We start from the raw sequence: 15,347 nt of genomic DNA, 5'->3' as shown, positions 1-15,347 counted from the left end.
TATAATACACTGTCACTGGAAAAGGGCCACCTATCACAAACCTATGGTACTAACTCACGACAGCTACCCCGTTGTACGCCACGGCAATGTTGAAATTATCCTTCCATTACGATGTCAGGAGACGCCATCTTGGAAATAAAATCCCCGGCTTAACGTATACCTGATTCGGCGGACTTCATCAGCAATAGCGAATAAGTGGTCGTTTTTTACTCTGTTCAAAACGTCACATGTACACCAAATACAGCCCCCGAAATGGTCTACTTTTAGCGTGCCTTAACTCGAAACAGTTTAGTCAAAGTTAAAATGCGATCCCCAACCCTTTGCTTACCTTGGACGAATTTGCAGTATTTTCCGCTAGCTCCGTGTTGAAAAATGGCCGGTACATGCCCGGTACAAACATAGAAATGGCCACATTTGCTTCAGTCCTGGTATGAATATTTCTTCCGTAATCCAGACCAATGGTTGCAACGTGGGCATCACGATGATAGTCTCCTACACAACCAGCTTGTGTCGGCCTGACGCTCGTCGATCCTAAAAGTGAGGACAGCGTGAGCTCTTACCTGCGTAAAAGTCTGTTCGACAAAGGCAATAAGGATGATTGACAGCGCCGTTCATTGGGCGGAGCCATTATATTACAGCAGACAGGTTGCGCTGTTCTCTGACCTTGACTGTTCGTCACGTAGACATACCGTGACCTGGGTACACGCACAAAGCTGGGGGATGCGACTGCGGCCGCCATTTTGACACGCGGTATCTACTCTTCAGAAAAATTACTTTTGGTGACGTTTTATATCAAACAATTTTCGATAACGGATTTCTACTAGGATTTCAATTTTTTATTAATGAAGGTGCATGTAGTTTTGAGGAATAACACGGGATGTTTCGAGTTTTATTTCAACTGGTGGTGTAGGAAGGTGAGTGAATTCGTTGAGGCCGGGGATTGAGGTTTTGTTGTTTCAACGATCCGGTAGTAGGATACTAAACGTAGGCTAAAATGTTTAATGACGCCATGTTTACATGAAAACATTAGCTGCTGCGAGGTCAGTGTCGTTGAATTCTTTACCTAAATTCCTTTCAGGATATTCTGATTTCACTTATTTATGATGTGTACGAAAATTCACCATATAAACTCAAAAGTGTGAATGCAAGCTGTTATTGCTGACAATAGAAACATTGTTGCAAAGTCATTAAAAACAGGTATGTATTACAGACGTTCTTTGGCCGAAACGAGCTACAGGCTAGTTAGGCAGTCTAGGCTTAACGCACACAGACAGTAACAAAAGGCGACTAATTTCCAATTTCTGACTTATAGCCGAACCAGTTGTACTTGTAGTAACTACAAATTTCGAACGTTTGAGGACTTGTTCTCAAGTTGTAGAAGGTGCCATAGGGTGTCTTCAGTGTTAATTATTTTCATTTTAAATGTCGCAAAATATTAATATTGACAATAATTAACAACCTGTTTCACCTCTCCATATATTCATACATTGCTCACCTGTGTTTTCATATCATATTTTGTGGTGAAAAATGATTAATACAAATGTGTAATTTGCAATCATTTTTGGAGCAACGATTTCTTCGTACCGACGGCTATAGCCAAAATAACAATTTCTCGATCATGAGAGGATGTACCTTCTGTGTCAGCGTACTTTTCATAGAATAACACGATCGCGTGACCTGCATGACCGAATCTTGACCTTGCCTAGCAACGATCGTGTGATTGGTCAATTCTCAAAAGCTGTGTTTGCGCCGTAAGCAGGGCTTCAACCCAACTCTTGCAAAAAATATAGGGATAATATAGGACCATTTTGGGAAAAAATATAGGGATAATATAGGGATATTTCGGGGAAAATATAGTTAAAATATAGGGCAAATGATGGATATATATGGGCAATTCCACGGTAACTCGTGCTACACTTTATGGCGTCCTTTTACATACTTTGTGCTCCAGCTTTTAAATTGATTTGATTGGAATCTGTATTTTTTGTATTTTAATACCCAACATTCAAGGCTAGATCCTCATAGTATTGCTAATTCAGGATATCAACTTTTGTATGTATGGGACAGCTGTAAAAATCGGTAACTCGTGCTACGAGCAGAGGACATGCTTAACAGCCACTGTCGGTAAGATTCAGACTCTTGTGATTCAAGTGCGTCATGGATTTTCTTAAAAAAAAAAGGATGATGCAACATTGGTCCGAGAAACTATACCCAAAGTTTTAGCTTCCTCGCTCATTTCGTTTATCCGAAAAAAAAATAATGAAAATTTGGCCCCCAAAACATCGTTAAATGGTTTATCAATTAGCAGCGACTACAAAATTGTGCGCCAATGTTGACCCAGTAAATAGAAAACAGTTTTTGAATCCTTCTATGGGTGTCATTAAAATAAAACAAAAAAATGGTTGGGTCACCATTGGCGCATCGTAATAAACTAGTTTAAAATATTAGTGAAAAGCGCCCTCGTGTTGATGTCTATGACTTGAAACTCGTTGCGCCATTAAGCACCCATATAAAAAGCAAGCTGAAATGGATAAATTAATTACCTAGAAGCAATTGCAAATGCGAAATTGATGGGCGCTCGCTGGCGCTAGAAGAAAATTGGGGTCAAAGGTCAAATTTTCCAATTTTGTGCCATTTTCACGCCTCATTAATTTTTTTGTGCGCCAAGGTCAAAGAACATTAAAAGTGGTGTTCAGTGGTAAAGAAATAATAACTCTAATTAAAGAAACAGAAACAAGCTTGGGTCCTGTTGGTTCACTATTTTTAATGATTTTCTAAATATCATCCTAAAGCCTAGTAAATAGCATATAATAGGCCAAATAGGGTTTTCATCAATCTTCAAGCATCCACAACAGGACGTGCCAACAGATACCCATGGTGTTTTTACTTCATCCACCATATTTAAGTGTTGTTATTTGCATTTATGTAGAAATTAGTTTGGGCACATGTTGGCGCAAGGATATATTAGGGGTCAAAGGTTAATCCAAAACCATAAAGTGCTATTTTATATAGTTCATGCAACAATTATGCAATCTTCAAGCATCCACTACTAGATGTGCCAAAAAGTACCCATAATGTTTTTACTTCAATCAGTTCATCTAAGTGCTGTTACTTGCATTTATGTAGAAATTAATATGGGTTCATGTTGGCCCAAGGATATTTTTAAGGTCAAAGGTTAATCCAAAACCATAAAATGCTACTTTTTGATAGTTCCTGCAACTATATGCAATCTTCAAGCGTCCACTACTAGATGTGCCAAAAAGTACCCATAATGTTTATTACTTCAATAAGTTTATCTAAGTGCTGTTACTTGCATTTATGTAGAAATTTGTTTGGGTTCATGTTGGCGCAAGGATATTATAAGGGTCAAAGGTCAATCCTAAAGCACAAAGTGCAACTCTTTTGCGAGTTTGTGCAACTCTGAAAATGTGCAAACATTGTCCCAATATCTACCTCAAATGGAGTGTATATTTGCTTGTTAAGTCTTATGGATGCTCATGGCACAGTGATATTTAAGAATAACACTTTAATACTGTTGAATGCAGAATGTGTATAAATCAAAACTTACCCTGCATTTTCAGATCATTTGACAATCCACAACAAACCAAGTGGAAGGTACACATTTTAAGTTTTCATGGTTTACAAAAATGTTCTCCAAAAGATTATAAGCCTGCACATGTTATAAGTATAAGTATATTGATTCATTGCAGTTGGCATTGAAATTACCAACACTCAAAGAATGCACTTTGTCATATTTTGAGTTTTTTGTATTGACCTTTTGACCCTCAAAATATCATTGCGCCAACATGAGCCCAAACATATTCCTACAGATACACAAGTAATAGCACTTGGATAAACTAAATGAAGTTATAACACCATGGGTACTTGTTGGCGCATCGAGAAATGGACACTCGAAGATTGCATATTGGTCGCACAAACTAACATAAAAGTAGCATTTTGTGATTTTGAATTGACCTTTTACCCTTAAAATATCCTTGCGCCAACATGAGCCCACACTTATTTCCACAGAAATGCAAGCAACAGCACTTAAATAAACTAACTGAAGTTAAAACACCATGGGTACTTGTTGGCATATCTAGTGGAGGATACTTAAAGTTCGCACATAGTACGGCATGACATATTATTTACTATTTACTTGCTTTAAGATGATATTTAGAAAATCATAAAAAATACTAAACCAACAGGACCCAAGCTTTTTACTGCTTCTTTTAGTAGAGTTACAGTATGTTTACCACTGAACACAAATTTTTCTGTTCTTCGACCTTGGCGCATAAAATTAATGAGGCGTGAAAATGGCTCAAAATTTGAAAATTTGACCTTTGACCTCCATTTTCTTCTTGCGCTAACGAGCACCCATCAATTTTGCATTTGCATTTGATTCTAAATAATTAGTTTATTCATTTCAACTTGCTTTTTTTGTGGGTGCTTAATGGCGCAATGAGTTTAAAGCCACAGAAAACAGCACGAGGGCGCTTTTCACTAATATTTTAAACTTGATTATTAGGATGCGCCAACGGTAACCCAACCCTTTTTTTGTTTAATTCTCATGATACCCATAGAAGGATTCAAAAACTGTTTTCTTTTTACTGAGCCAACGTTGGCGCACAATTTTCTAGTGGCTACTAATTGGTAAACCATTTAACGATGTTTATGGAGCCAAAATTTCAATAATTTTTTTCGGACAAACGAAATGAGCGAGGAAGCTAAAATTTTGGGGGTAGTTTCTTGGACTGATGATGTATCATCTTATTTTTTTTAAAGAAAATCCATGACGCACTTGAATCACAAAGTCCCATTTCGGTCCCATTCTTACTGACAATGGCTGTTAAAAATCACTCATTTTTATTTTGATGGTGTGCTAAAACAAAAAACACTAAAGCCTTATTGATTATATGATAAGTAATTGCTATAATAAGGTTTGTTTTGGTATACCTTAAAAAGTTGTGCCCCTCATAGTTTTACATTGACTGGCAAAAAACATGGTAACTCGTGCTACGGTAACTCGTGCTACAGTTTGTCCGGCCATATATAAAATAGTATTGTTCATCTAAATGTCAATTTTTTTTGATAACAATTCCTCAACAACTGGTGTAATGATCAAATAACTCAATCTATGTACAAATAACCCCCCAAATAACCCATCTATGTACAAATAACACTATTCAGTGTATGTACTAGCATACAATGTACCACACACATTACATACAAACATCCCAGCCTTACATACGCCTTGCTTGATCCTGTTTGGATATTTTATTCTAGGGCTTAAATTTAAACAGTTAAATTGAACAGTCAACAATTGATAAAACTTTTACTTCCATGTTATTTGACTCTAAATTCCCTCACAAAACTTGTAATGTTCATGGTTATTTGCTCTGTAAGTTTTTTAAAATTGCTTTCTGAGTTATAGAATGTTTGGTCATCTTTTGGTTGAGACCATTTCCTGCTTGGTGCAAATACTCTAGTTTGCCCGATTTCAATCACTTCACTAAGCTGGAAAATGAGCCTCATTACACTCAACAACAAACCAATTTCCAATACAATCAATCAATCAATCAGTCTTTATTTCATTCAAAATACAACAATACAATAACAGCAAGACAACACATTTGAATGAGGAGATGCTCAAAAAAAAAAAAAGGCCTGAACAAGCACCCCTTAACCTTAGCCTAAGTTTCTTAATTTGTCTAATAAAATACAAATACATACATACAAACACCCCCCCACCCTCTTTTCATACATTCATGTAGAACGAACTAAGCAGGAAAAAAATGACGAATAAAGAACATGCATAATATAAGTGTACGACAAATTAGGATTTCATAACATATGCTCACGTATATCGCAAAAGAAAGCTGAACATTTTGTGAATATAATATAAATGCTAAGAGATCAGTTAATTTTAATCGATTTTTTGTTTTAAAAGGGATAAAAATAAAAATAAGTAAATCAAAGTAAATCAAAGAGATATTAAGTGTACATTTCCATAAGGTTTGTTTTAATTTGGGATCTAAAGAGTTTTACTGATGTAGCCGCGTTTTGGCGCATCTGTCAATCGAATGCCATTTTCTTGGCCCAAGCGGTTCTTATTGTTTTGTTAGCAAACTCTGTTTTTGTAAGACAGATCTTGTAATCTTCAGCGTTTCTTGTGTGATACCTGAGGTGATTCCTCTGCTCAACGAAATAACTATTGAAGGCCTTTGGTAACAGATTGGTATTATACTTGTACATGAAAGTGCTTAGTTCGAGATCATAACTATCATAAACATTAAGCAAATTGTAATTCTTGAAAATAGGGGCTGAGTGACTTAAAAAGTGACTATTCGATATCATTCTAAGGGCTTTTTTTGAAGTTTGAAAATCTTTTTCCAAATATTTTTGACAAGTATTTCCCCATGCTAAGATACCGTAGTTTATGTAAGGAAGTATTAAAGTACAATATAGTGAATACATTATTCGTTCGGGAACAAAATGTTTCAGTTGGTTTATTACACCAACACCTCTAGATATATTCTTTGAGATGTTGGTAATATGAAATTTCCAAGTTAGATTCTCATCAATTGTCACTCCAAGAAATTTGGTCTTATTCAACCTTTCCAGGATTACATTATCTAATATAATATTATTAGTAGCATTGTACAATACGCGTGATGTTTTGTGATTTGTACCAAGCACCATATAATTAGTCTTGCTTGCATTCACTGATAGCTTATTAGCCTTAAACCAATTATTAACTTCTTTTAATTCATTGTTGATAAGATCGTATTTGGACACAATGTCCTTATGTGAATAAGTTATAGTAGTATCATCGGCAAACAAGACAAATTTTAGAATGGTGGAAGTATTTATGATATCATTAACATACAAAATGAACAATAATGGGCCTAGGATGGAGCCTTGAGGTACTCCACATATTATATCTTTATATTCAGATTTACAAGAATTGTAATACACATACTGTTTTCTATTATGTAAGTAATCTTTAAACCATTTTAAAACGTTTCCTCTAAAACCATAATGTTCCAGTTTATGTAATAAAATACTATGGTCGATAGTGTCAAAGGCTTTTGACAAATCTAAGAAAATCCCAACAGTTGTCTCATTGTTTTCGACAGCATTACTAATTTTGTCAATAAATTCCAAGATAGCCATATAGGTAGAATGTTTAGATCTAAAGCCAAATTGCTTATCATTTAGAATTTCATATTTATCAATGTAATGTATGCATCTGTTGAATACAAGCCTTTCAAGTATTTTTGAAAAGCATGGCAGGACAGAAACTGGACGATAGTTGGAGAAAACTTCTGGATTTTCTTTCTTATAAATGGGAATTACCTTTGCGATCTTTAACTCATTTGGTACTACACCAGCAGTAATAGACAGGTTGAATATGATAGTTAACGGAATCGATATTTCCTTTGCAATCTTTTTACCACGTAATTACCAATAGTATCGTGACCAGCACTCTTGTTTTGATTAAATTTATGTATTATTTTTATAACGTCTTCATTAACAATTGGTTTCATGTACATGCTACTGCTTAATGGGCTCTTTAAATAATCATAGTACTTCTTGCCATTTGTTGTAATCTTGGAAGCTAATTTAGGTCCGATGTTAACAAAATATTCATTAAATTCATTTGAAATTTTCTGGGGATCTGACACCGTTTCGCCTTCATCATTTTTGAATTTAGCTTGCATATTTCTTTTGTTGTTACGTCCAATAATACTATTTATTGTTTTCCAAGTTTTTGTAGATTGTGTTTAACAGATTCAAATTTCTTTTTATAATTCTCTCTTGTTGATTTTCGTATTAACGTGTTTAACTTATTTCTATATGTTTTGAATGACTCAAGCGTTTCATCACATGGCTTTTGTATATACCTCTTATACATCTTATTCTTAGTTTTTATACTTTTGAGAAGACCTCTACTTATCCAAGGAAATTTTGGTTCTTTTTATTATTACTCTTGCATTTTGTCAAAGGCACACATTCATCATATACATTATTGAAAATATGTATAAACTTATTGTAACTATCATTTACATCTTCATTATCCAGTTCAGCATGCCAATTCACATTGGAAAGTTTTTGCTTCAAATTATTTATATTACAAGTATTATGATTCCTCTTATAGAAGTAATTTCTTTCATCAGGCGATGTTTTTCTTACTGCCCGATTTTTGAGTACTATAGTTAATAGATGATCACTGACATCAGTAACTATTATTTCTGAGTTTACATCGTTGTGATTATTTGTAAGTATATTATCAATAATGGTTGCACTATGTTCAGTTATTCTAGTTGGTTTGTAAATTGTTGGCATGAACGAATATGAATAAACAAGATTAAGATACTCATGAGTTTGTTTGTGACAGTCATCCTTTAACAAGTCTATATTAAAATCCCCCATTAGATAGCATTCCTTATTTTCTTTAGTTATTTGATCAAAATAGGACCAATATCTTTGATGAAATGTTTCGATTTTCGTATGTGCACGATAAATGGCACCTACTAACATATTTCGTGTATTTTCTCTTTCTATTTCTACAAAACAAGATTCAAAATTAGAGTTTGAAATACAAAGATCAGATCTCAGTTTATATTTGATTGAAGTGGAAATATATAAACAAACACCCCTTTTTCTCTTTCTGTTCTGTTTGTATATTCCATATTATAACCATTTAAGTTGAAGTATTCGGATGGCGATTCTTTTAAGTGAGTTTCAGATAGGCCAATGATGTTAAATTCATGATTTAAGGTCTTAATGTTTTCTTTCAATTTTTCAAAATTTTTCTTGATACTTCTAATGTTAACATTCAGTATGGAGAGTTCACTATTGGTATCAATATATTTTTGGCTGAATTCTTCCGGTGTTAAATAATTGCATTCTGGTATTTTGTTCATTTCAATAAATTCGTCATTTTTGTTATTATTTTGAAATCTAATTGGATTAAACATCATTTTATCATATTTGTCTATATTAATATCTGATACGTGGATTGTTTCTCCAGATTCATTCATAAGGTCATTATCGCCATCAGAATCCTCATCATTTTCTATATTCTCATCATTGATTTTGGAACATTTATTACATACATATTCATCTATTTTAAGTAACTGAAATTTCCTTTCGACTGAGGTTCATACATTTCTTATGCACATAGTTTTTACATATTTTACATGAGAAAATTTGATGTTTCTTTTGCATGTTCTTTTTACAAACGATACATTTTTCTTTACCTGCCATTTACGTCTACACACATACAATCTTATAAAACAAATATAAATAATAAAAACAACAACAACAGTATAGCCTATATACTGTATATCTTAATTTTGTACGATCAAATTATAGAGTGCTCAATAGGACGTGATGTACAAACAATTTGGTGAAAACCCTGCATCTACAAATCTCAGAACTATACCAATCTCAGTATCAACAATGTCACTGTGGCTGTTAATCTCGGGATTTGCAGTATCTATTTTGTTTGTTTTATTTCTTCTTTTGCCTTGGTTACTCATTCAGTGGATGTTTTAAGGTATCCTCTGTTCTTCCATGAGGCCCATATTAATTGATTGGTTCTTAGGCTAGATCCTAGGGGGTGGAGGGCTAAAAAATTTGGTTGCATCATTTTGACCAGGTATTGATAGTGGGATATATGCTAAATAGCATGTTTTTTTAGTGAGACTGTACAATGTAAAGTCTTTGAGCTTAAAAAAAAGGATTTTATTGGTGTGTGCATAAAAATTTGGTATAAATAAATTTACACTATTTTGGCACATGATCGGGGTGGAAACTGGCTCCTTGAATCTTATCTCTATCTTTGCCTTCCATATTTTTACTTTAATTTTCCTTTCGACAGGAGGTCACTTTTCTCTTTAATTTTTGGCCCCCACACATGTGTGGTTGCCTGGTTGTTGTTTGTTTCTTTCTTTGTTTGGCTGTCCGGGCGGAAGCAAATTCATTAATCCACTGTACAGCTCCAACACAATAACTACAAACTTGGTACCGGTATGGTGATAGAATAATGGTGGCTTGATGTGCTGTGTAGTTTTGTGTTATGTTATTTGCATATTTATGAATATTAATGAGCTTATTTACAAATTTTGCCTACATTTTCATTAATCCACTTTGCAGCATTATAAACACAATAACCAATCAACTTCAAACTTGGTTTGGTTGGATATGGTGGCCTGATGTGCTGTATAATTTTGTGTCATGTTATTTGCATATTTATGAATATTAATGAGCTTATTTGCATATTGCATATTATTTTTTATTTACAAACCTTTGTTATTTACACACTTTTGTGTGTGTGTGTATGGGCACTTAATTACGAACTGCATAATTCTAGTTTGTCATGGGGCAGGCTTCCCCCTTCCCCCCCCCCCCACACTGGCTACACTGCTGCTAGAAAGCTGTTACCAATATCATGGTCACATATAAATGCATATTCATGTAGTTGGGAGATCCTCTATTGCTGCCAAGTGGTAGATTTTGCATTACCTTTGCTGGTACAGGTGGAAGTGGGCTATGGTAACTCGTGCTACATCGGTAACTCGTGCTACTGGTAACTCGTGCTACAGTTTTTAATGGGTCATTATTATGTGATGGATAGTGTTTTGTATATTAATTTCTTATTTTTACTCAAGGCACTACTAGTAGAAGGAAAATAATAAGTGGCATCAATTACATTGCCAACATTTTGAAAATACATAAAAAATGCATCTTTCGGTAACTCGTGCTACGCCATATTTAGTGCTATGAAAGCATAATGAAAGAAAAAAAAAATTAGTGGGGATTATTTAAAATGTGTTGGATGTTTCTTGAAGACCATATTTCAGAGATATAAAATGTATCAAATTTAAAAGAAAAGTGCCCATGTTTAATAAAATAGGCCCACTTGGAAAATATCCAAGTTGAACAGGAGTTTTTCACTTAAAATACACTCTCCAAAGAAACTTTTAAAAAAAACCCAAAATGTTAGAAAAATAAAAAAAAAGTTTATAACTTGAACCTTACATCTGTTTGGAATAATATAAAAGTTAAAAGAAATATATATTGGCAATTTCATTTTTTTGAGTCATGTCCACTTTTGCTTGGAATTGCCCATACATGTAGAATAAAGGATTTTTATCGACATATTTCACACAAAATGTACAATATTTTATTTTATTTAATAGGTTCCTCTAGCACAGGTAATGGCCTCATCCATTTCCCCTCACAGCCATTCCTATCCACCACTCAAGAAAACCTACATGTATGACCAAGTGCAATGAATTCGGATAAATGTGTCACTTGCTCAGATTTTGATAAAATTGTTTTTGTTTCACACGAAAGTGTCAGTAATGCATCACATTTGTCTAAAACATACACATCATTCAGTTTTATTTGACGTGTATGTAAGACCTTGCACTTGTACATGTAAAACAGACAACAGGACAAAAATGTAGAAGAAACATGATTTCAGTTAAATTTGATGTCTGGAATGACAAATAAATTTGCTGTATCTTCAAATTATACCGTAATGTATAATGGAAGTGCAGTGGACCTTTTGGTTTGATCACATAGTAAATTACACTAATTGGGGCATTTGCTGTTTTGATCTACATTAATGATCTGCCTGACAACCTGTCTTTGAGAGTGAGATTATCCACCAATGACATGACTGACTGCATTGTGTATCAAGAAATCAAATCTGCTGAAGATTCCAGGATTCTTCAAAATGACCTAAACCAGGCCTTCTCAACTGGCAACTGTTCTCAAACAAACTTATCCTCTTGTAACATGTCAACAAATTAGGTAGTGTAAAAAGCACTTGTCTGACCACTGTTGTCATATTGTCAGACAATATGGGATTCTCACCAGAGAAACAATAATGACACACTAGACAAGATTCAGAAGTGTGCAGCCCAGTTTGTCCATGACTATTCAAGACACTCAAGTGTTTCTGACATGTTGAGATGCCTTGACTGGGAGTCACTGGAATAAATATGCACCAAAACCCACTTATGTCCCATTTACAAGGAGACTCATGATATCATCTTATACCCAGTAACGTATCACATCTCATCCAAACCAAGACTCCGAAAATTACATGTACTAGGCAGTCCTCAGGTCATGTTATCTACACCCACAGCCTTATAAAATATCCTTGCACTACTCCAAAGTTGAACATGCTTCCTGACACTACCAAAAACACACACAACAACCATGTCACCTTTCAAGACACAGCTGGACAATGTGGACATGAACTATTTCACCAAATCTGCCAACATCAAAATTTAATTGCCTGCAACCAGTGGCCATGCTAGCCTAACCTGTATGAGATAACCAGCTGTTGGCATTTGTGCAGTAGCAAGCAGATGCAGATACACCCACAGTAACAGAGCATTATTCCCTACTTTCCTATTATTATCTGTTCCAATTCCAGTAACACCTCATGCATATTGTCCTGGGTAAGATTAGACCAGGGTTCACTGAGGTTCAGGGCATAATAACTAAACTCTTCACTTTCAAAAATGACTGCATATCAGATATTTTTTTAATCTATTTTCATGTTGTTTCATATCAGTGAAACATTGTTCTTTCCTGTCAACAATGACACCTCATTTGTGGCAATAACTTAATATTCTATGGCTGAGTAACTTTCTTTGAAAGACAGAGAGGTCTCAACAAACAAAAATGTGCCAAACTGACCATTATCTGCACTCATTTCATTGATTTGAATGAATGATTGTGTGGATTAATGCTTGAATAAAAGAATAGATGAAAAGTCATTTGCAAAATATCATTTCTGCAAAACCTTGGACCGAACGCTGTTCTACATGATGATAATGCTCAACCACACAAGGCTTGTAAATGACTTCCTGCAAGAAGAAGCAATTGGAGTGGCCAGCCAATATCCCGGACTTAAATCCTAAAGAACAATTAAATAAAAATAAATAAATGTAGATATTTATATAGCGCTTTATGCCGTATAAAACAGCCTCAAAGCGCTTTACATTTATTCCGCCGTTATTAGAATATGTCGGAACCACGTATGCAGCCTACAAGTGGCGCAGGGTCCATCAGTACAACGACTGTGACTACCCCTAACAGCTTCCCATTGCACCTGGGTGGGGTGAGGCAAGCGAGGCAATCTCAGAACATCTCTGGGACCAACTTTGGTTCGGGCTGTGTGCATGAGTGACAGATCAAACCACATCAGTTTGTTTAAGACAGATCTTGCTTGAAGAGTGGAATGCCATCCCTCAGGAGCGTGTGACCAGGTTGATAAGAAGCATGAGAAGAAGATGTAAAGATATAATGCTGTTGTGAGCGCATATGGGTTCTCTACTCGTTACTGACTTTTGTTTTAATGAAACAGTGTGATATTACTTATTCTTGTTTACTGATACAAATGGCGCAAACAATAGCAGATTTGGCACATTTTGTTTGGAACCTCATTGTCTTTCAAAGACAGTTACTCAGCCATGGAATAAGTTATGGTTACAAATTTGGTGTCACTTTTGACAGGAAAGAACAATGTTTGTATTGATATGAAACAATATGGAATTACATCTCAAATATTTCTGATATATAGCAGTTTTGGAAAGTTTCCAAACTGTTTTTGAGGAGTTTATCATTACAGAGCTATAAATATTGATTTTTCAAAGTAAAATGCTACAATACATCCAAAGATTCAGGGAAATTAGTAAATAGATAATAGTAAAATGTCACTAATTGAAACATGTTGGAAAATGTATCAACTCCCACTTTCTCTATGCCTCAATTAATTACACATGACCATAATTAATATGACCTTATTAATAATATGTTTGTTTAAACACATTGACCCTCCTAACTCAAATCAATGAAGCAAATGTGTGGTATCTATATGTATAACATAACAAATCTGTATGTTGCTCTTCTTGAGAGATGTACAGCTTTCTGTTCTTGGCACATGTATCTGCCAGTGCATGTCAAAACAAATACGTACATTTTGAGAAAAAAATATAGGAATTATAGGGCATTTTACAACTATATAGGGAAATATAGGAAAAGTTCAAAAATATAGGAAATATAGGAAATATAGGGCCAGTTGAAGCCCTGCGTAAGCGCCGGTATTTGCGTAGTACGCTCGGCGCAAATAACTGTGCGTACCCAAGTTGGCTCTCATGATCGAGAATTTAATATTTTGGCTATAAGTGTGTATGTGAATGCACATTAAACACATACAAACACATACACAGCACCTAGCTGTTGGAACTCCCCGTCGGAGCAAGGAGTTTCAATTAATGGAACTGAAGCCGAACAAACTTTAGAAATTACCTCACACAACATATATCACACAGCTAGCAACGCAGCTCACGTCGTACTCATTTGATAACATTATTAACATACACATGCATTATACTAGTACATGAGTAGTAATAGTATGTCTTCCGAATTCAACAACTTTCGTCATACAAATTCATTATAACACACTTACTTTCGCCGACTATCCCTGTCGTTTCGCTCACCACTCTGGATCGTTGGAGGCATGATTCGTTGCTTAATTAACTTAACATCTCAGGAATACTATTTATGACAAATATATGTATTCAAGATCTTTAAAATAGTTGTTTTTCTACATCTCATCAATCGCCGCTGATCAAACACTCGGAGTCATCCATGTTGGAAATGAATACTACACAATGACAGCGTTGCCATAATGCAAACCCAAAACCATCGGTCAAAACACCCAAAATCTGTTCACAGCGTTTGAATGGAACCTCTGAATCCACAGTGTGCTCTGAATCTGAAGCTAGCTGATCAATCAATCAGTCGATCAATCAATCAATCAATCAATCAATCAATCGATCGAAACGATCGATCGATCGATCGATCGATCAATCAATCAATCATTCAATCAGTCATTCAATAATCAATCAATCAATCTGGGGCTGTGCAATGGGGAGGGGAAAATTGGGGGGAGGGCAAGAAATTTTGGGCGCGCGAGGCAAAAGGGGGGAAGCAATTTTCGGTCAGCCGGGGGAAGGGTGGCATGCGATTTTTGGTACACATTCATGATTCATGGGGCGCCTTTGAATGAAACGCTCTAAAAAGGCTTAGGAAAACGCTTAAATATCCCTGCTCACTGCGCTCACAACATATAGGCCTAGACCTATCTAGACCATTTGCAATTGGGTTTGCAAATTGGGCTCCAAAAATTTGGCATGTAGGGCCTATTTTTAAAAGGAGGGGGGAGATTTTTTGGCAGGCCGAGGGTGGGGGCAAGCGATTTTTGGCAGGCCGTTTGGAAATTTTACCCCCTAATGCCCCTATTCATAATTATTGCA

General features: G+C 35.2%; 1 protein-coding gene across 1 annotated transcript in view; it reads right to left on the bottom strand.

Moving 5' to 3' along the window:
* Nucleotides 1-14,684, bottom strand: part of LOC140169678 (RNA polymerase II-associated factor 1 homolog) — a 46,018-nt gene extending 31,334 nt beyond the window's left edge. The window contains exon 1 of the mRNA XM_072192975.1: nucleotides 14,498-14,684. Within this exon, the coding sequence (XP_072049076.1) occupies nucleotides 14,498-14,550 (53 nt within the window). The 5' untranslated portion in view covers nucleotides 14,551-14,684. The remainder of the gene's footprint in view (nucleotides 1-14,497) is intronic.
* Nucleotides 14,685-15,347: the final 663 nt, after the last annotated feature.

The sequence above is a fragment of the Amphiura filiformis genome, chromosome 1 (genome assembly GCF_039555335.1).
Source record: "Amphiura filiformis chromosome 1, Afil_fr2py, whole genome shotgun sequence".
NCBI lineage: Eukaryota > Metazoa > Echinodermata > Ophiuroidea > Amphilepidida > Amphiuridae > Amphiura > Amphiura filiformis.
This window is presented reverse-complemented; position numbering and strand designations above follow the sequence as displayed.